General features: G+C 34.6%; 1 protein-coding gene across 6 annotated transcripts in view; it reads left to right on the forward strand.

The window, feature by feature from the left end:
- LOC134542161 (DNA excision repair protein ERCC-5) overlaps positions 1-15,545 on the forward strand; it is a 48,968-nt gene that overhangs the window by 16,482 nt on the left and 16,941 nt on the right. For all 6 annotated transcript variants that reach the window (XM_063386186.1, XM_063386211.1, XM_063386193.1 and 3 more), the window contains 3 exons: positions 3,747-5,056; positions 9,253-9,351; positions 10,793-11,006. In XM_063386186.1, coding sequence (XP_063242256.1) covers positions 3,747-5,056; positions 9,253-9,351; positions 10,793-11,006 — 1,623 coding nt within the window. The remainder of the gene's footprint in view (positions 1-3,746; positions 5,057-9,252; positions 9,352-10,792; positions 11,007-15,545) is intronic.

Here is a 15,545-nt window from a genome sequence, read left to right on the forward strand (position 1 = left end):
CATCATGCAAATAAAGGAAAGTTAAACTTTTCAGTATACGGCTGCAATAATTATAGAGGAAAATGTTATTTATTCTTTACTTTTAATTCCCGTTTGGAGAAAATAAATCGAAAAGTGCTATACCGAAAGTATAAAGTTGAAGTTCAATATCGCTTGTCAAGTAAGTTCAAGAACAAAATTAAAAAAAGAAAATTTGTTTTCTTGAATCTACTTTTTTCAGAAAAGTATACATACATACAATATTATTATATTATAAAAATAAAATTTTTTAGTCCTTAAGTATAAATTACTGAAATATTTTTTAGTTAGTTAATTTTTTCATGCGAAGAAATATTTAATTGTTAAAATCACGAGAACATAATTTATTATATTTATGTATTCCAAAAGCTTATGTTAAAGATCGACTATATGCTATTCAATTTGCCCAAAAATTTTACTGAAATAGGAGAGCATTACAAAAACACAATTTAACTAATGTAGGTATTATAACAATAAGTTGTGTTCATAAACTATATTAATGGGAAACAAATATTTATCATTTAATGATATGCAACTATTTTCCTTTGAGGTAAAAATTGAGGTATATTTAATGTAATAAGTAAATCCTCTCATAAAATTTACTAAAACTAATATTCTTCATGTCCGTCATATTATGATTCCAAACAGTTTAAATCAACTGAAACATGAAATAAAATAGTAAGGTTAACCATGAGGTGTGGAAGAAATTAGAGATTGCTTTGTAAAATGTTTTAAAAATTTCTCATGAAATATTGTGATTATTATGTTCGTACATAATGTAAAAAAAATTCAATACATAAAATTCAACACATACTTTGTATTGCAAGTTATTAAACATATATTTTAAAAACACATGTGCGTATCTAAGTCGAATTGTTATGTAATACATGATGAACATTACCGATACAAATTATCTTACAAATAACTTTCACCCAAAGATAAGGCCGCGGACAAATTATACACACTGGTCGCACGAGGAGCTGAAATAAGTCATATAAGAAAGCCGGCCGGAGTAATTCTTTTCAAGCCAAAGCTAAAAGTAATGGATGTTGTTTGTCTAAAGCAGGCAGTGAAATGACATACAAGTTTACAGAATAGCCATATAAGATCTTTGACGCTTCTTATCCCGTCAGTGGACTGTACGCGAAGAACCAACTGCATCATGGCCCACCGCCAGTTTTATACTTACGTATGAATACACTTGTAAACGTTGGTTTGTATACTTATGTATGTTGCCGACATCGATAGGTATTCTTTGGCAGCTCGATGTGGATTCATTCGAACACGTTTGCGCTAAACACGACATATTTTTACATGAGAGTGACATCGCGCACTGAAAAAAGTTGCAGGTCTGTAACGCAACAGTGATACAAATATTACATAGTTCGAACATTTTCTGGAGCACGACATTCACTTTGGGTAATGCTAAGCTACTTGATAGGTACCCTTTACCCGCTTTAAAAGTGATAACTTAAAAAAAAGTGTACATGAAAGCAGACTCAGCCATATGTTTATTGCTGTTGTATTTGTCATAAACCTACCCTACGTTCAATACGGCCTGTAAGTAGAACCATGTTTTTTTTACGACTTGTGTACAAGCTGTGGTTGTAAAGCGAATTTATATTCTTAGTTAACTAACGTCTATCATAACATATTTGAAATAAGGCTACCTTAATTTTTTTTCTAGATTGCTGTATTGTTATATATATATAAGTATTACTTCAACGGAAATATGTGGTAATAAAAATAAATGAAAAAAGCATGAAAGGTTAAGGATTATTTTTTTTCAGCAACAAATAATTTATGGTTTAACTGCTTTGTGTACTATATAAAAACAGAACAAGCTTTCAAAATTTCACAATTTCTTTGATCATCCGTTACATATAGGTAGTTATGTTTTGTTTTAACTCATAAATATTTAAGTTGATACTTATTCAGGCCCTTTAATTGGGCGTGACGGACCATGTGCCAAATATGTAACAATTATAAGTAGGTGAAGTATTAAAAAATAAAGAACTTGAATGCAAAATAATGCATCTATCAAAAATAATTTTTTAAGGTTCTTTCGTGGATGTTGTAATGTGTGGGCAATATTTACTTAATTTTGGTTTTTGGATAAATTAATTGTGGTTTAAATTTTTTTAATAATTTTGTATAATTGCTGTAAAAAATTTATTTCCTGCCCTTATTAATTAATTGAGCTGTAGAAATAAGTTTATCTGAAAATTTACGTCATCTTTATTAAACATTGCCACTAATTATACTTTTTAACTTCAAAATGGTTTTTGAATTTTGTAATTAATAACGTACCATCCATAACTACATATGTGAGCGATCGGTCACTGACCTCATCTTCAATCCTCCTCGTGATTCCTGCGCCAGGAGGAACATTTACATAATTCTGACTAGCTTATTTAATATAGAACTTCCCTAGTTTTTATTTTTTATTTATCATTCAATGAACATTTTTAAGACAGTGCAGACAATCAGATATCTATCTAATCAAAAAGCATAGCAAAATGACATTTAGTTTTCAAAATACGATTTTTCTTTTAATTTAAGATACATTTTATATAAAACCTACATTTTTAAGTATCAAAACTTTTGTAAATAGTTAACCATTTGGTTAATACCAGTATAAAATTTTTCCCCAGCGTTGTAAGATGTGTAAAATCATTTTGGAAAACTAAAAAAAATTTTAAAAAATATTGGGTAGAATAATTATTGTTTCTTGAATTTTTATTAAAAATAAAAGGAAAAACAATGAAGTGTATTTTCATGTTAAAAATTAAATATAAATTTTGTCGAATTAGCTAGCGAGTCTGTAAAGCCACCAATAAATAGTTTGTAGGACAACTTTCAATGTATTGATTGATTAGTTTCAATACTTTATTTCGTAATACATGATCTAGTATGGTAAGCTTTAGGATATTTGTAGTTTAAACAAAAGCAATGTTTTAGAGATACACGAATATAGTCACAGAGTAAGTCGAGCACATGGTACTGAGGCGAGGCACACTAAAAGCAATTCTGAGAATTTCTTTCTGTCAGGGGATTATCTTTTACCTGTGCCGGTTGTGGGTTGTCTCCCTTTCACGCACGCACGCACGCACACACAGGTAGCCTGCCTCCCCTCCGGCCACGTGTTCCTCCACCCGGCTACCTGAGCTGTGTGGCCTGCGAGCTGGCTTCGCCGAGCGGCAGCACGAGACGGTGGAAAACTTTCAGGATTTGCGGAAATTGTGGAAAAGATATCTCGGAATTCAAAGCGATGACTATATGTTTTAAATACATGAATTTCTTCAGAAAAAAATTATCTTTTTTTCTAGACTTGTACTTTCTTTCTGTCATTCTCCTAAGCAGTATAAAATGGCCCCAAAGTTGGACAAGTTGGTGATTTTTTATTTCATATTTTGATAGAAAAAAACAAAAATGTAAAAGTATACAGACAATTCGTGTATTATCTTCTCGTGGGTGAAAAATTTTCAGATTCGTAGTGTCGATTAATAAAGTCCCATCATTATTTTAAAAACATAGTGTTCCGCTAACTTCTGATGCTACTAGGGAGGCCCCTTAAGAATGAAGCCTAAATACAGGATAAAATTTTGAAGTGTGTATTTAACTTTTTTTTGTGCCTGATTATAGTCACTGAGTGATTGCAATTGTTTTTCATTTGGTATTTATTTTGCAAACTGCTAATTAATTGCATTGCTATTTTCTTGTGTCAGAGTCGAAGGAAGGAGAGTCTAAAAGGAGTAGCCAGGCTGACAGTAGCAGTGAACTCAGTGAGCTTGGCTCGTCGCCTGAGAAACCCGGGACAAGCAAAAGCGAGGCACCTCTTCAGGTCGGAGAGACAAATCCTACTGTTACGAAGGATATTGGTTCCTTCGATGCAGGGAGTGTAGTATCACAGAGTGAAGTTATCTCAAGTGATGATAATGAAAATGAAAATGTGGATGCTGCAAGGAGCCACCCACTTCTTCAGGTGGCGAGGGACTTTATGTTGGAGAACAGCAGCCTGACACAACAGCAAATCTTGAGCATCATAAAACATCAGAATAGTCCTAAAAAATCAGGGGACGCTTCACCTGAAGTTTCCCCTACTGTTTCAAAAACAAACAATGTTGTCGATGAAAATAAAGTTGACTCTGAGAATTTGGGTGTCACCCAGAAGGAAATACTAGCTATGATTCAAGCTGAGCTAGTGAGGTGCAAAGAACTTTTAGAGGCTGAATCGAAAGGACAGTTGGAAGAAGGTACCTCTGCCAATGGTGAAGCTGGAATAGTGGGCATCATTGAAACAGACAAACTCCCTGGTCTCCCGGCTGTCGCAGATTCTTCTACTAAAGTCGGTCCCGCTCAAGAACTACACATTGTCACGACTGATGTGTGTTTATCGCCAGATAAAGAGAGTCCACTGCATGATGTAGCGGGAGGAAAAGACTCTTTGGAAAGTGATGAGGATGAAATGGCATCCAATTTTGCTGTACCTCCTGAAGGTGTGAGGGTCACATCAGATGATGATTCTGATGGCGAATTCATCGAAGTGATGGAGCAACAGGTGAATAATGTTAGTGAAAGTCAAGAAGCATTGCCTAAACAGACAAATCCTACTGATGCAGTATTAACTGAAGCTGAAGTGACCATGGATGATGATATTTTTGCTGATGTGTTTTCAACTGCAGATACAAAAGAACTAGATGAAATAGTAGGAAAACTGAACAAGTCATCTCGGGTAGCCTCTAAAAATCTTGACATAGGAGGTAGTGTGGCACAAGAAATAATTTCATCAAGTGTAACCTCACAGAAAAAAGTTCTTGAAGCACATTTAAAAAGCAATTTAACTGAAATTTTTTTGGAATCAGCTGACATGTCTTTGAAAGAAGATACTCAAGATGAACAAAGCAAACATGAGGTTAGTACAGAAGAAGAAAATAAAAATACTTCTAGATTAGAAAATGAAAATCCAAGCAATGGTGTTGTTCCTGCAAGTAAGCCTGAAGAAAAACTCAGTTTAGAAGAGCTTCGCCTGATTCAGGTAAGAAGTAAGAATAAATAAAACTGACATTTTATGGTTAGTTAATGTAGTAAATTCATATGTTATTAAAGTAATATGTTATTTTTAACTGTTCACCTCATTCTGTCCAATTGTAATAATGAAATATTTTTGAAAATTATTTATTCAGGTCCGATCTGTTAGCTTGATGGTTGAAGCTCCTTGCTAGTGAGCCAAAGGTCCCTGGTTTGATTCCCAGGCATGTCTAGGATTTTTGCCAATGGAAAATTTCCTTTATGGGTGTAGGACTATGTCGTCCCTTCACTTCTAACTGCAGAAGGCAATGGTACACCATTGCAAATTTATCTCGCCTGGTACACCCCAGTCACACTATGGCCATTTATCCATGGCAATGGCTGGGAAGTTCCTCCAGCCTCTAGGTCAATCAACCTATCTGCTATCATCGTATCTGTAGGTACACTGGATATGCACATCCTTGTATCTCACAAAATGGTATTCAGACCGTTCAGACTACACACACTGTTTTTATAACATTGAAAGCATTAAATGTTCTTTGCTAGTTTTCTGAAGTGAAGAATAGTGAAATTGTCTGCCCAATCCCTCTAGCTATCTGCCATTTTTAGAGTAACCTTTATAGTTTTTTGGTCATATGGCTTGCTCGCAGGGTTTTAAACCAAGTAATATAATATACACTCGTTAGGGAGGGTAACAATCTGTGTGGTTGGGAGGTTGTGCACAGTTTATATTGGCTACCACATGATGGAAAACTATGAATTTACCTGAAAATTTGTGAAAAGTAAAAGCTCATGACTCTGAACTATGTCTATGTGGCCATCTTGATGTTGACTAATTTTTACATTAAAAACTCAAAGTTTGGAGAAAGTTTTGTTCACATTTAAACAGAATTGCACAAAAAAAGCCTTGATGTGTCCAGTCTTCAAAGCGTAAACAAGAAGTGTGAAACATGTGTAATAAATAGAGTTTATGGTCACTAAACAGAGGGTCATGCCACGAGGCAGAACAGCAAGGGTATAGGGTTGGTCTCGAACTCATAAACATTTATGACAAGTGATAGAATCCTTTTGAGAATTTATTATTTTATTAGGACACTATACAAACTTATCAAACAAAAAAAAAAGCATAGATTTAACTCAGTACACATGATATAAGTGAAACTTCTTTGGCAATTCAAACCTTGAATTATAAGTATATCATAAGGGGTATATTTCTTTGGCCAAGTACCTATTCTCTGTCCTTTTCATGTCAGAATCGTTTCACAACAATGTTTCACAAAAACATTGCATTAGTATTTGGCCTTGAAATTTTACTCTCATTGCACCCAAAGAAGTTTCACTTCAATAAAAACAATTAATATCCCACGCACTGAATTTGTTTGAACTTTTTTTAAACTAGCATATTCTGAGTTGGACTTAACATATTTACATGCTCGTGGGCTCATAAATATAATACAATGTGAGATCAAATAATAATTCGCGACAAATAGTTACCCTGTCAGTCTGAAGCGTAAAAAGCCCTATACCAGAAAAAACGTATTTAGTTACACAGATAAAACAATACTCTTATAACACGGTTTAACAATACTGATTTACACAAGTAATTAAAATAATACGTACTTGAAATAACATAATTTTCTTGAGAATATGGCTCGTGGTGCAGTGCACAACAATAAGTTCAAACCTTATTGTGTTGCCCTCTGCCCAAATATTCCCTTACTAGATGCCAGCAAGTCGGATGGCATCTGGCGCAGGTTGGTCCCAACCGCCCTGACCAGCCCAGACGGTAAGAGGAAGGGGGGTGTTACGAAATGATGGAAAACTATGAATTCACCTGAAAATTTGTGAAAAGTAAATTTTAAAATAGTTTATCGTTTCATGATCAATAGACCCCAAAACCAACGTCAAATCAAAAGTTTATTTATATATATATATAATTTTTGTGGACACAGTTACTGCCGTAATTTTTCAAAAATCACTTGGCAGGGTTCAAGCTGAGCCGCACGCTGCCACATGGGGTCCGCTCAAGAGAACCAGGCTCGAAAAATTCTCTGCACCGTCCACAATCTATTCTCCATCCTTTTTGTGTCAGAAACGTTTCACAGCAATGTTTCACAAAAATGTTGCATTCAAATTCTGCCTTGAAATTTTACGCCCATCGCGCTCAAAGAAGTTTCACTTCAAAAAAGTTCCAAATATTATTTTTAACTGATTTTCTTACAGTGGCCACTATGTCGATAACCCTTGGAAAAGTATTAATTTTGCAATACATGTACATCTAGACATCCTAAAGTGGCTATTTTTTTTATTTTTAATTATTCAATTTTTATATTCTGTTTCAATTAGGTAATACTTTTTTTTTTGTTGATTGCTTTTTCTATGATTTTCCCCATGATCGTGATTGATGAATGTATGAATTTTAGATAGGAGCTCAAGATAGAATAAATTTTTCTGCATGAAAATACCCAATACCTATGCCTGGAAATGGGAGACAAATTGAAGCGTGATGGTTCATTAACAGGAAATATTTTACAGAATAATAATTAGTTAATGTTTCATGCAATTTCACGATACAATCAACACACTTCTGTGTAAGAAATAGTGGCTCAACAAAAGCCCAACAATACTCTTTTTCTATACTTACCAGTGCTACCAAGTTATTACAGATTTTTCATAATCATTTCTAGTTTAGACTACCAATTACTAAACTATGGAGTGTTATTTATTTGTTATATAAACAGAAAAAATTAGAAACATCTAAAATATTGTATGTCTATGAACATTTTGTATGATAAATTGTGCTCATGTAACTGTTTCCTGCACCCATTCATTCAGTAAATGCTCCGTTAGCTTATCATAACCCCTTATCATCTCTAATGACCATGATGTCAACTAGTGTGTTTTAGTGTACGCAGGAATATGATTACTGATAGATATCCATGGAAGTTGGCAGCACTGCTTACCAAATGTCTCATTTTAAAAAAAATTGTTTTTCATTTCAAATACAATTCCTAGTAAAGTAGCAGATCCTTAGATATTTCTCCTGCTTCCTTCCAACTGCAATTCTGCTTTCTTCCTCTTTTAAGCCTTTCCTTACTTTTCTCCTCTCTCTAACCCTCTCCTATTAATTCTTAAAGTATATTTTCTTTACTAATTTTGCTGGTGTTTTTTATAATTTTATTTGAATTATAATTAGATTGTTAGGTGGTTTATTTATTAGTTTTGTTTGTCTTCATCAAGAGTGATTGAAGTCATTAATTGCTTATTCTTCTGTAATTCATATTGAGTTAGTATTAGGAGGTATTATATCTTTTAATAGTTAAGGGTTTTTGGATCTTTAATTTTAATAATTGCTCATGGTTTATGTTCATTACGTAGTCGACTTTGTGTTTGCAATATTTTTTCTTCATTGGTAAGGTTTTGTGAGAGCATCTCTTTCTGCAAGGTACTATTCAAAATGTAGTTGCTGCACTATTGAACATCAGTGACACTGTCAAAAACAAATTAGAGGAGTGAGAAGCTAAAGATATTTGAGGAATATCTTGATCCTTAACATTTTTGAGAAATAGTGACATCTATTTTTACTGTGTACTTGAATTAAAAAATTCAGACATTTTGGTACTTTGTAATAAATGTTTTTCTATCCCAAACAGTTACTAAATGCAGAATGTCTTGTAGGAATTTCAAACTATTTACCTGAGATAGATGAATGCTTTTAAGTGAGTTCTTTGAGCAGTCTGAGGTCTTCAATTCTGGGATCTTTGATCCGGCACATCCTACAATCTGGTTTCAATCAAGTCACTCACATTCAGGTTTTTATCCCTGTTTATGTTGGTTTTATAGCGAGCAAAATATCACTTTGCTTATTTTTACAACAGTGTACAAACAGTATACAGCCATAGAGCAGATATTACCAAATGTTTTAAATATAATATTGTGCTGTATATTAGATTTTTTGATATTCCCTTAAATATTATATTGACATTCGATAATCTAGAATAATTGCTTTTGCAACACAGTCATGGATCCAAATGGGCTTAATTAAAGTTATTACTGTATTAATGATTCCATTCTATAACTCCATCTACTGGTTCATCCTCTTTGAACCTCTTCCCATCTTGTATATTTTTAGCTATAAAATAAGTGCAGAAGGTTGTGGAGAAATTTTTGTGTACAGCATACCTGGCATTTCGTAATGTGCAGGTGAACTTGGAAGAGGAACAGACAACGTTGGTGGCTGAAAGAGGCAAACAGGATCGTATAGCGGCTTCGATAACCGATCAAATGTACCTGGAAGCACAGGTACGTTGGCATCTTCCAGGAGACCAATTGCTTTATTAGGTGCAGCAGTAGTGAACAAGCTACATTATTTGGGGTTCATTACTTTTTGGTATTTCAATTGGTGTTTTTTGTGTTCATATACTTTAGTGTTTATTATTTCATGTCAAACAATTGAATTCTGAAGAATAGTGAAGGGCTATAAACAAGTTGTACTGTTATTAATGTAGATATAATGTCATTTATACATGTTCAGTTGTGTTTTTAAGCAAGTTTCCTCTATATTTCATAAAAAAAATTTAAAAATATTATTTTCAATAAAGTTAAAGTATTTACCGCAGGTTCGTAAAGGATAGCCCAACTAAAGATTTTTATCACACACACAGTTTTATTTATTGCCACTACTTATGTCACTTTCAAATAATCTAAAATGGCCAATAATCAATTGCACTTAAAAATGTTGCTTTTCTCACACCGCACTCCTCGCTGGGCTGCACCTCTGGCGCAACTCTCACCGCAGCACCCCTCGTGGGTCTCCGCCCCGGGACTCCGTCGCCACACTCCGCCGCCGCCGACACACTTCCCCTTCGCCGAGGATCCGCTTGTCGCCTCGCTCAGAACTTCGCTCGGGACTCCGCCGCGCCCGCGACACCATTGCCCGGAAACTCCGCTGCGGGAAAACTCCCGACTCCACTGAACTCACTCACTCCCTGTCCTGAAACCTTCGTCCAAGGACTTCGCCACTCTGCCGCACCCGCGGCACTATCGCCCCGGAAGCTCCGCCGCGGGAAGGCTGCCGCCTGAACTCTCTGAACTCCACTGTCTCTCCGACTGACTCCTGACCGGCGTCCTCGGGCATATATATAGGCCCCGGCGCAATTCCAGAACTCACGAGAGCGGCCGAGGCCAGTCGCGTCAATCCGCGCCGACACGACGGTAGAAAGCTCTCGAAACACGTGTCGGTGACTCGTGTAACTCCCAGCTGTCTGGTGTCAGTTACGTGTCAAAGGCAGGGCGCCGCGCGGGGAATTAGGGGAAGGAGGGGGAAAGCGACAATCCTTGTTATCTTCCAGGCGCGCGCGGCGCATATCATATTGCGGCAGTCGCCAGCCAGCTCTGCACCTGCACGTGTCCCGGCCTTGTTCTAGTTCGTAACAGTATTTTTAATACAGTCTTTTTAAATACTTAGAGCTTATGCACTCTCATTAGTGTATTATTTAAATGCATTTACATTGTCATTTTTATTTTCATTTTTATCAAACTGGTAATTCAAGTTTTCCATTACCAAAACAAATAATTGAAATCAGCATATTTTAAAGAATCGACTCAGCACTGTTTAGGTTGTATATTTTAACACATGAAGCAATATATTTTTCACTTCAGTTGAACGTTATTTTTAACTTTATTCCTAGCGTTTGAACCCAAAATAATATTTGGCAAAGAATGACACACGTACATCTTCCAGGAGCTGCTACAACTGTTTGGTGTACCGTATATAGTTGCTCCTATGGAGGCGGAAGCCCAGTGTGCTTTCCTGGACTTGATGTCACTGACCGATGGTACAATCACAGATGACAGTGATATATGGCTTTTTGGAGGCCAGAGAGTCTACAAAAATTTCTTCAATCACAAGAAGCAAGTTTTACAATTTCAAGCTACTGACATCCATCATTACTTTAGTAAGTCATTATTCACTGTACTGTATGAAATTTTTTGTTATTAGCTTATAATGTTTTAATGCTCATTGATTACTAGGAGTTGTGTAACTTCCTAAGAAAATACCTGATCTTATTGTAAACTAGTTAATTGCAAGGTGCTTAAGTAGCGTATTGAAAACTGATTAATATAACTATCACTTTATTTTAATATACATAAAATATTTATTAGAAATTCAATTTCTTCAATATTTTGCAAATGAAAATTATTTGTATTTGTATGAAATTATTAAAAAAAATTGTTTTTAATGAAGAACCTCTTGAAAAACTACATTGCATGTTAATTGTCTCATTTAAGAATATTTAATGAATTATAATGACATGCGTGATAAAAATTGCTTTTCAGCGATAAGTTTAATATGTATTTACTTTGCGAAGTTAATTAATCCAATTCGAAAAGTAAAAGAATTACTAAAAGCTAACCAATTTAACTATTAATGCCATCTTATAGTGAAAAATTCAAATGCACTTCTTAACACACATAAAAAAAACAATTATGAAAGTGTTGCTGTTTGTAAAACATAGAATGTGGCTACCTGCAGAATGCTTGCCTCAGACTCCTGGTTTGCGACTTCCCGCCACACGCTGGCATTCTGCAGGTAGGCACTATCTCACAGTGTTACAGTCAGTCAGTGAGTCACAGTGATGAGCGTTGATACATTATATTTATATATTTTTGGGTGTCTTGTTTGGCGGAATGTTGACTCCCCTAGTTGCATTCTGAAAATTCACAGTTGCAGCAGTTGTGGTCAGGTCTTTATCGTGGTATGAAAGGTGGTGTAACTCGTGCAATACCTCAAAATTTTTATTAATGCTAAAAAAAACTTGCTAACAATAAATATAACTTTTTCCAGTGAAGGTTCTTTCACATCTTATCTCCTTTTTATTCATTGTCTCGGTTATTTATTTTTGATTGCCTTCTCTTCCAGCGTTCTTGCACATAGCACAGCACAATTTCCCATTATCATGGGTCCTCGTTGGTCATGGTCATTAACACACGATGCTCATGTGGCAGGGGTCTTGGGTTTGGCTCCAGCACCCCGACACAACTCCGACTTACGAGCACTGACTCTGTAACCAAGTGGTTCAGAGCCCACTATAATCCTGGAGGTCCTGTCCCCTTTAGCCTCTGCATAGCTACAGGACCAAATATTCCGCCAATAAAACACACAATTTCTGGTTATTGTGGCAAAAGCATGTAATCAAACTTTTTTAAAGTGTAGTACAGCATCTAGGCCATTCCTTTGTAAGAAGGGAACTTTAAGGCCTGTGGAGTTAAATATTCCGAAGAGGAGGAGTTAGACTAAGACTTTAAAACGGACTCTGCTTCTCTAGGCAGTTGTGTGGTTGTAATGGAGCAAAAAATAAAATTTTCATACCTTAAGCTTATCTAAATTTTTATTACTTAATTTTTTGAGGACCTTATAATTAAATGAAATTAACAATTTTCAGACAATTTTACATACATATTGACAAACTTGCTATAAATCCATAATCTTTATTGATTGAAACACGTGTTGTAAATGAAATCATGCTTGATAAATAGAAATTTTTAGTGGTTTATGCACTCTTAGCAATAAAAATTAAAATATGAATCCCAAAATACATAAATATATGAAAACCAAAAAAGACATCATCAAAACATCTCTTCCGTTTCTGTGCCTATTCTCAAAACAAACACAAATTGAACGATTTCTGAAAATCATTCCCAGCAACCAGAGAACACGTAGGTTACTACCTATTATAATCTTCTACAGCAAACAATAAATTACTTAGACCACATTCCACTTTTTACTGCCAGCAGCTGAGATTGCTGAAAGGAAGAATATTTCTCTTTCCCCCCCTCCCCCGTGGAAAGGATAGAACGACGTTCCGGTGTTCCAGCAGAAAAAAGCTCTGGTTATGGTGATGGCCAGCATACCATGGGGAATAAAGTCAGAAGTGTCGAGGCTAAATAAACCCAGTCATGGAAGGGATGGACAGATTGTTTCGTACCTTTTTTTTTTAACTGGACCCTCATGTAAATAATATTTCCTTACCTTTAGTTTCTTGATTATTCCTTCAACATTACTCAATTGAAAATTGGCATCTTAAGAGTATACACACACTGTGGAAGGACTGGAAGAAACCTAAAATGATAGGAAAATTATATGTAAGAGAAGTGAAATTGAGAGCCAGATAGAAGGTACAGAGATTGCACACAAAGTAAAACTGTATTGGGGAAAAAACCTTCAATTTTGGTACTTAAAGGTGTCTACAGGTCACATAAATCACAAAAAAGTAACAAAACTGACTGGTTACGAAAGTCACAAAATAAGCAGTAAATACTGAAAGTCACAAAACTTTAATATTCAGTTGCAGTTTGCTAAAGTACGTTTTGTTTTTTGTCGCCTCGATAAGTTTATAGTCATACAGTAAGTAAAATAGTTGGAAACTGTCCACTTAAATAATGTGGAGATTATCTCCGAATATGTTTTAGTTTTTTGACATAAACATTAGCACATTGCTGCAAATAGTCAATCTGTTTTGTATTTTTTTTAATCTTGATTTGTATACATAAAAATGACCCTGTAATATAAAAAAAGTTGTAACTTATTTTAATAAACTGTCCTGGAAAAATACCGAATTTGTGCAACAGATATCTGTAGATATCCTGTACTTAATAATATAAGTACATAGTGTGTGTGAGTGTGTGTGTTTCTGTGTTTATGTGTGTTTGTGTGTGAGTGTGTTTGTTAAAGTGAGAAAACATTACAAGACATCACGGCCGTACCAATAGCTTTCACATGGGGGGTGGGGGGGGGGGGGTGTTTGTCCGCGGGTAAAAGCTAAAAATCCAAACGCTCAAATCATAGTATCATAGTCATTTAGCAATTACTTAAACAAAAATGGGTACACACTAGTTCAGCTACATACAATTAAGCTACATACAAACAATACATAGTTACTTTAAGTACATTAAAATAAAATTTGTAAGTAATGTCCGTAAAGAATTTATTTAACTATAATAAAAGTAACAAAGTAGAAGATAGATAACATAAACATAATATTGTATATCAATATTTTTTTTTGATACATAGGTATTTTTATTCTATCTTTGTTTGTGATGCTTCGGCTTTTATTTATTTCCATATTGCACAATCAACGTAAAACATTTTTACATAAAAAAGACTACAATCAACTAAAACATTTGGCATAAAAAGCCTTCAAAATATAATAACAAATTAGAGGTAAAAAGTAGTGATGGTTCGAATCCCATTTTTCTCGAATCCGAATCTCGAATCCGAATCCCAAACAGTACCTCGAATCCACCCCTCGAATCCGAATCCAGTTCTCAAGGGTTAATTATAAAATAATTTATATGTTTAGAGAAAAAATTAAACATTATGCAGAATTATTTAACCCTTTAAATTGTTATTTAAAAAAACAAGGATTTTGACATGGTCTGGATCAAGACGATTCCGTTTTTGGTCACATATGTTTCCTGCAGTGCTGAACAAACGTTCAGAGAACACTGTCGCAGGTGGTGAACACAAATATTTTTTGGACAGTTTATGTAGCCTGGGTGAACACGCAGACAGTTTTCCAGTATTCGTGAATGTTTATTTCTGGGTTAACTGTAGGAACATGTAAGAATCTGGTCACTTCATCAATTGCTGTAGAATCCGACTTGGTAGATTTAAGGCATTCAGGCATTATCTGTGAGTACAGTGATTCATGTATCCACGGAAATCGGTAAACGAAATTCAACATCCGACGGAACAATATTTTGTAGTTACCTACTTGACATTTGTTTAAAGTCCCAAATGAAGGTAAACGCTTTCCTGAAATATTTAATGGAAAATGAAAGGCGCCATCTTGGCTTCAATGGTTTTAGGCCATAATAAATATTGTCGTGCGTCTTAAAATTAAGCCTCACTAAAGCATAGTGATTAATATGCCCGAAGTTAAAAGTGACGGGGTGTTTTCTCTAGTTTACCCATTAAAAATTTTTATATTAATATTAGTTATTTTTTATGTTGCTCAAAATGATTGGCTAACAAATTAATTGGTTGGCCATCATGGAATTCTCAGATAATACATATTTTAACGTTGGTAGTCTACACAAACCAAACTTGGTCCTAAAAAATTCATAAATAGAATGTGTATCAGAATATTTAAAATTGAATAGCGATTAAAATAATAATTGTATAATGTATTAATTTTTGTCATTCATTATTTCATTGTTATTACTACATGTGCGACCATAACTTGTGATGAAAGTCGGCATTATTGTGGTATTACTAAGTAACAGATTTCTCAGTAAAGTTATTTAAAAAAAAAAAAACAAGATTCATATTTAGTCTAGATCCTAAATGTGCTTTATTTTATTTTTTAGCATATTCTGAGAATACATCTGTGATTTATGCCTTATTTAATGCCAATGTAGCGACAATGCATCCATGTTCATGAATATAAAATAAGTTTCCCAAATCAGTACCTACATGCTTCATAAAATTTTTT

This window comes from Bacillus rossius, chromosome 1 (assembly GCF_032445375.1).
Source record: "Bacillus rossius redtenbacheri isolate Brsri chromosome 1, Brsri_v3, whole genome shotgun sequence".
Taxonomy (NCBI): Eukaryota; Metazoa; Arthropoda; class Insecta; order Phasmatodea; family Bacillidae; genus Bacillus; species Bacillus rossius.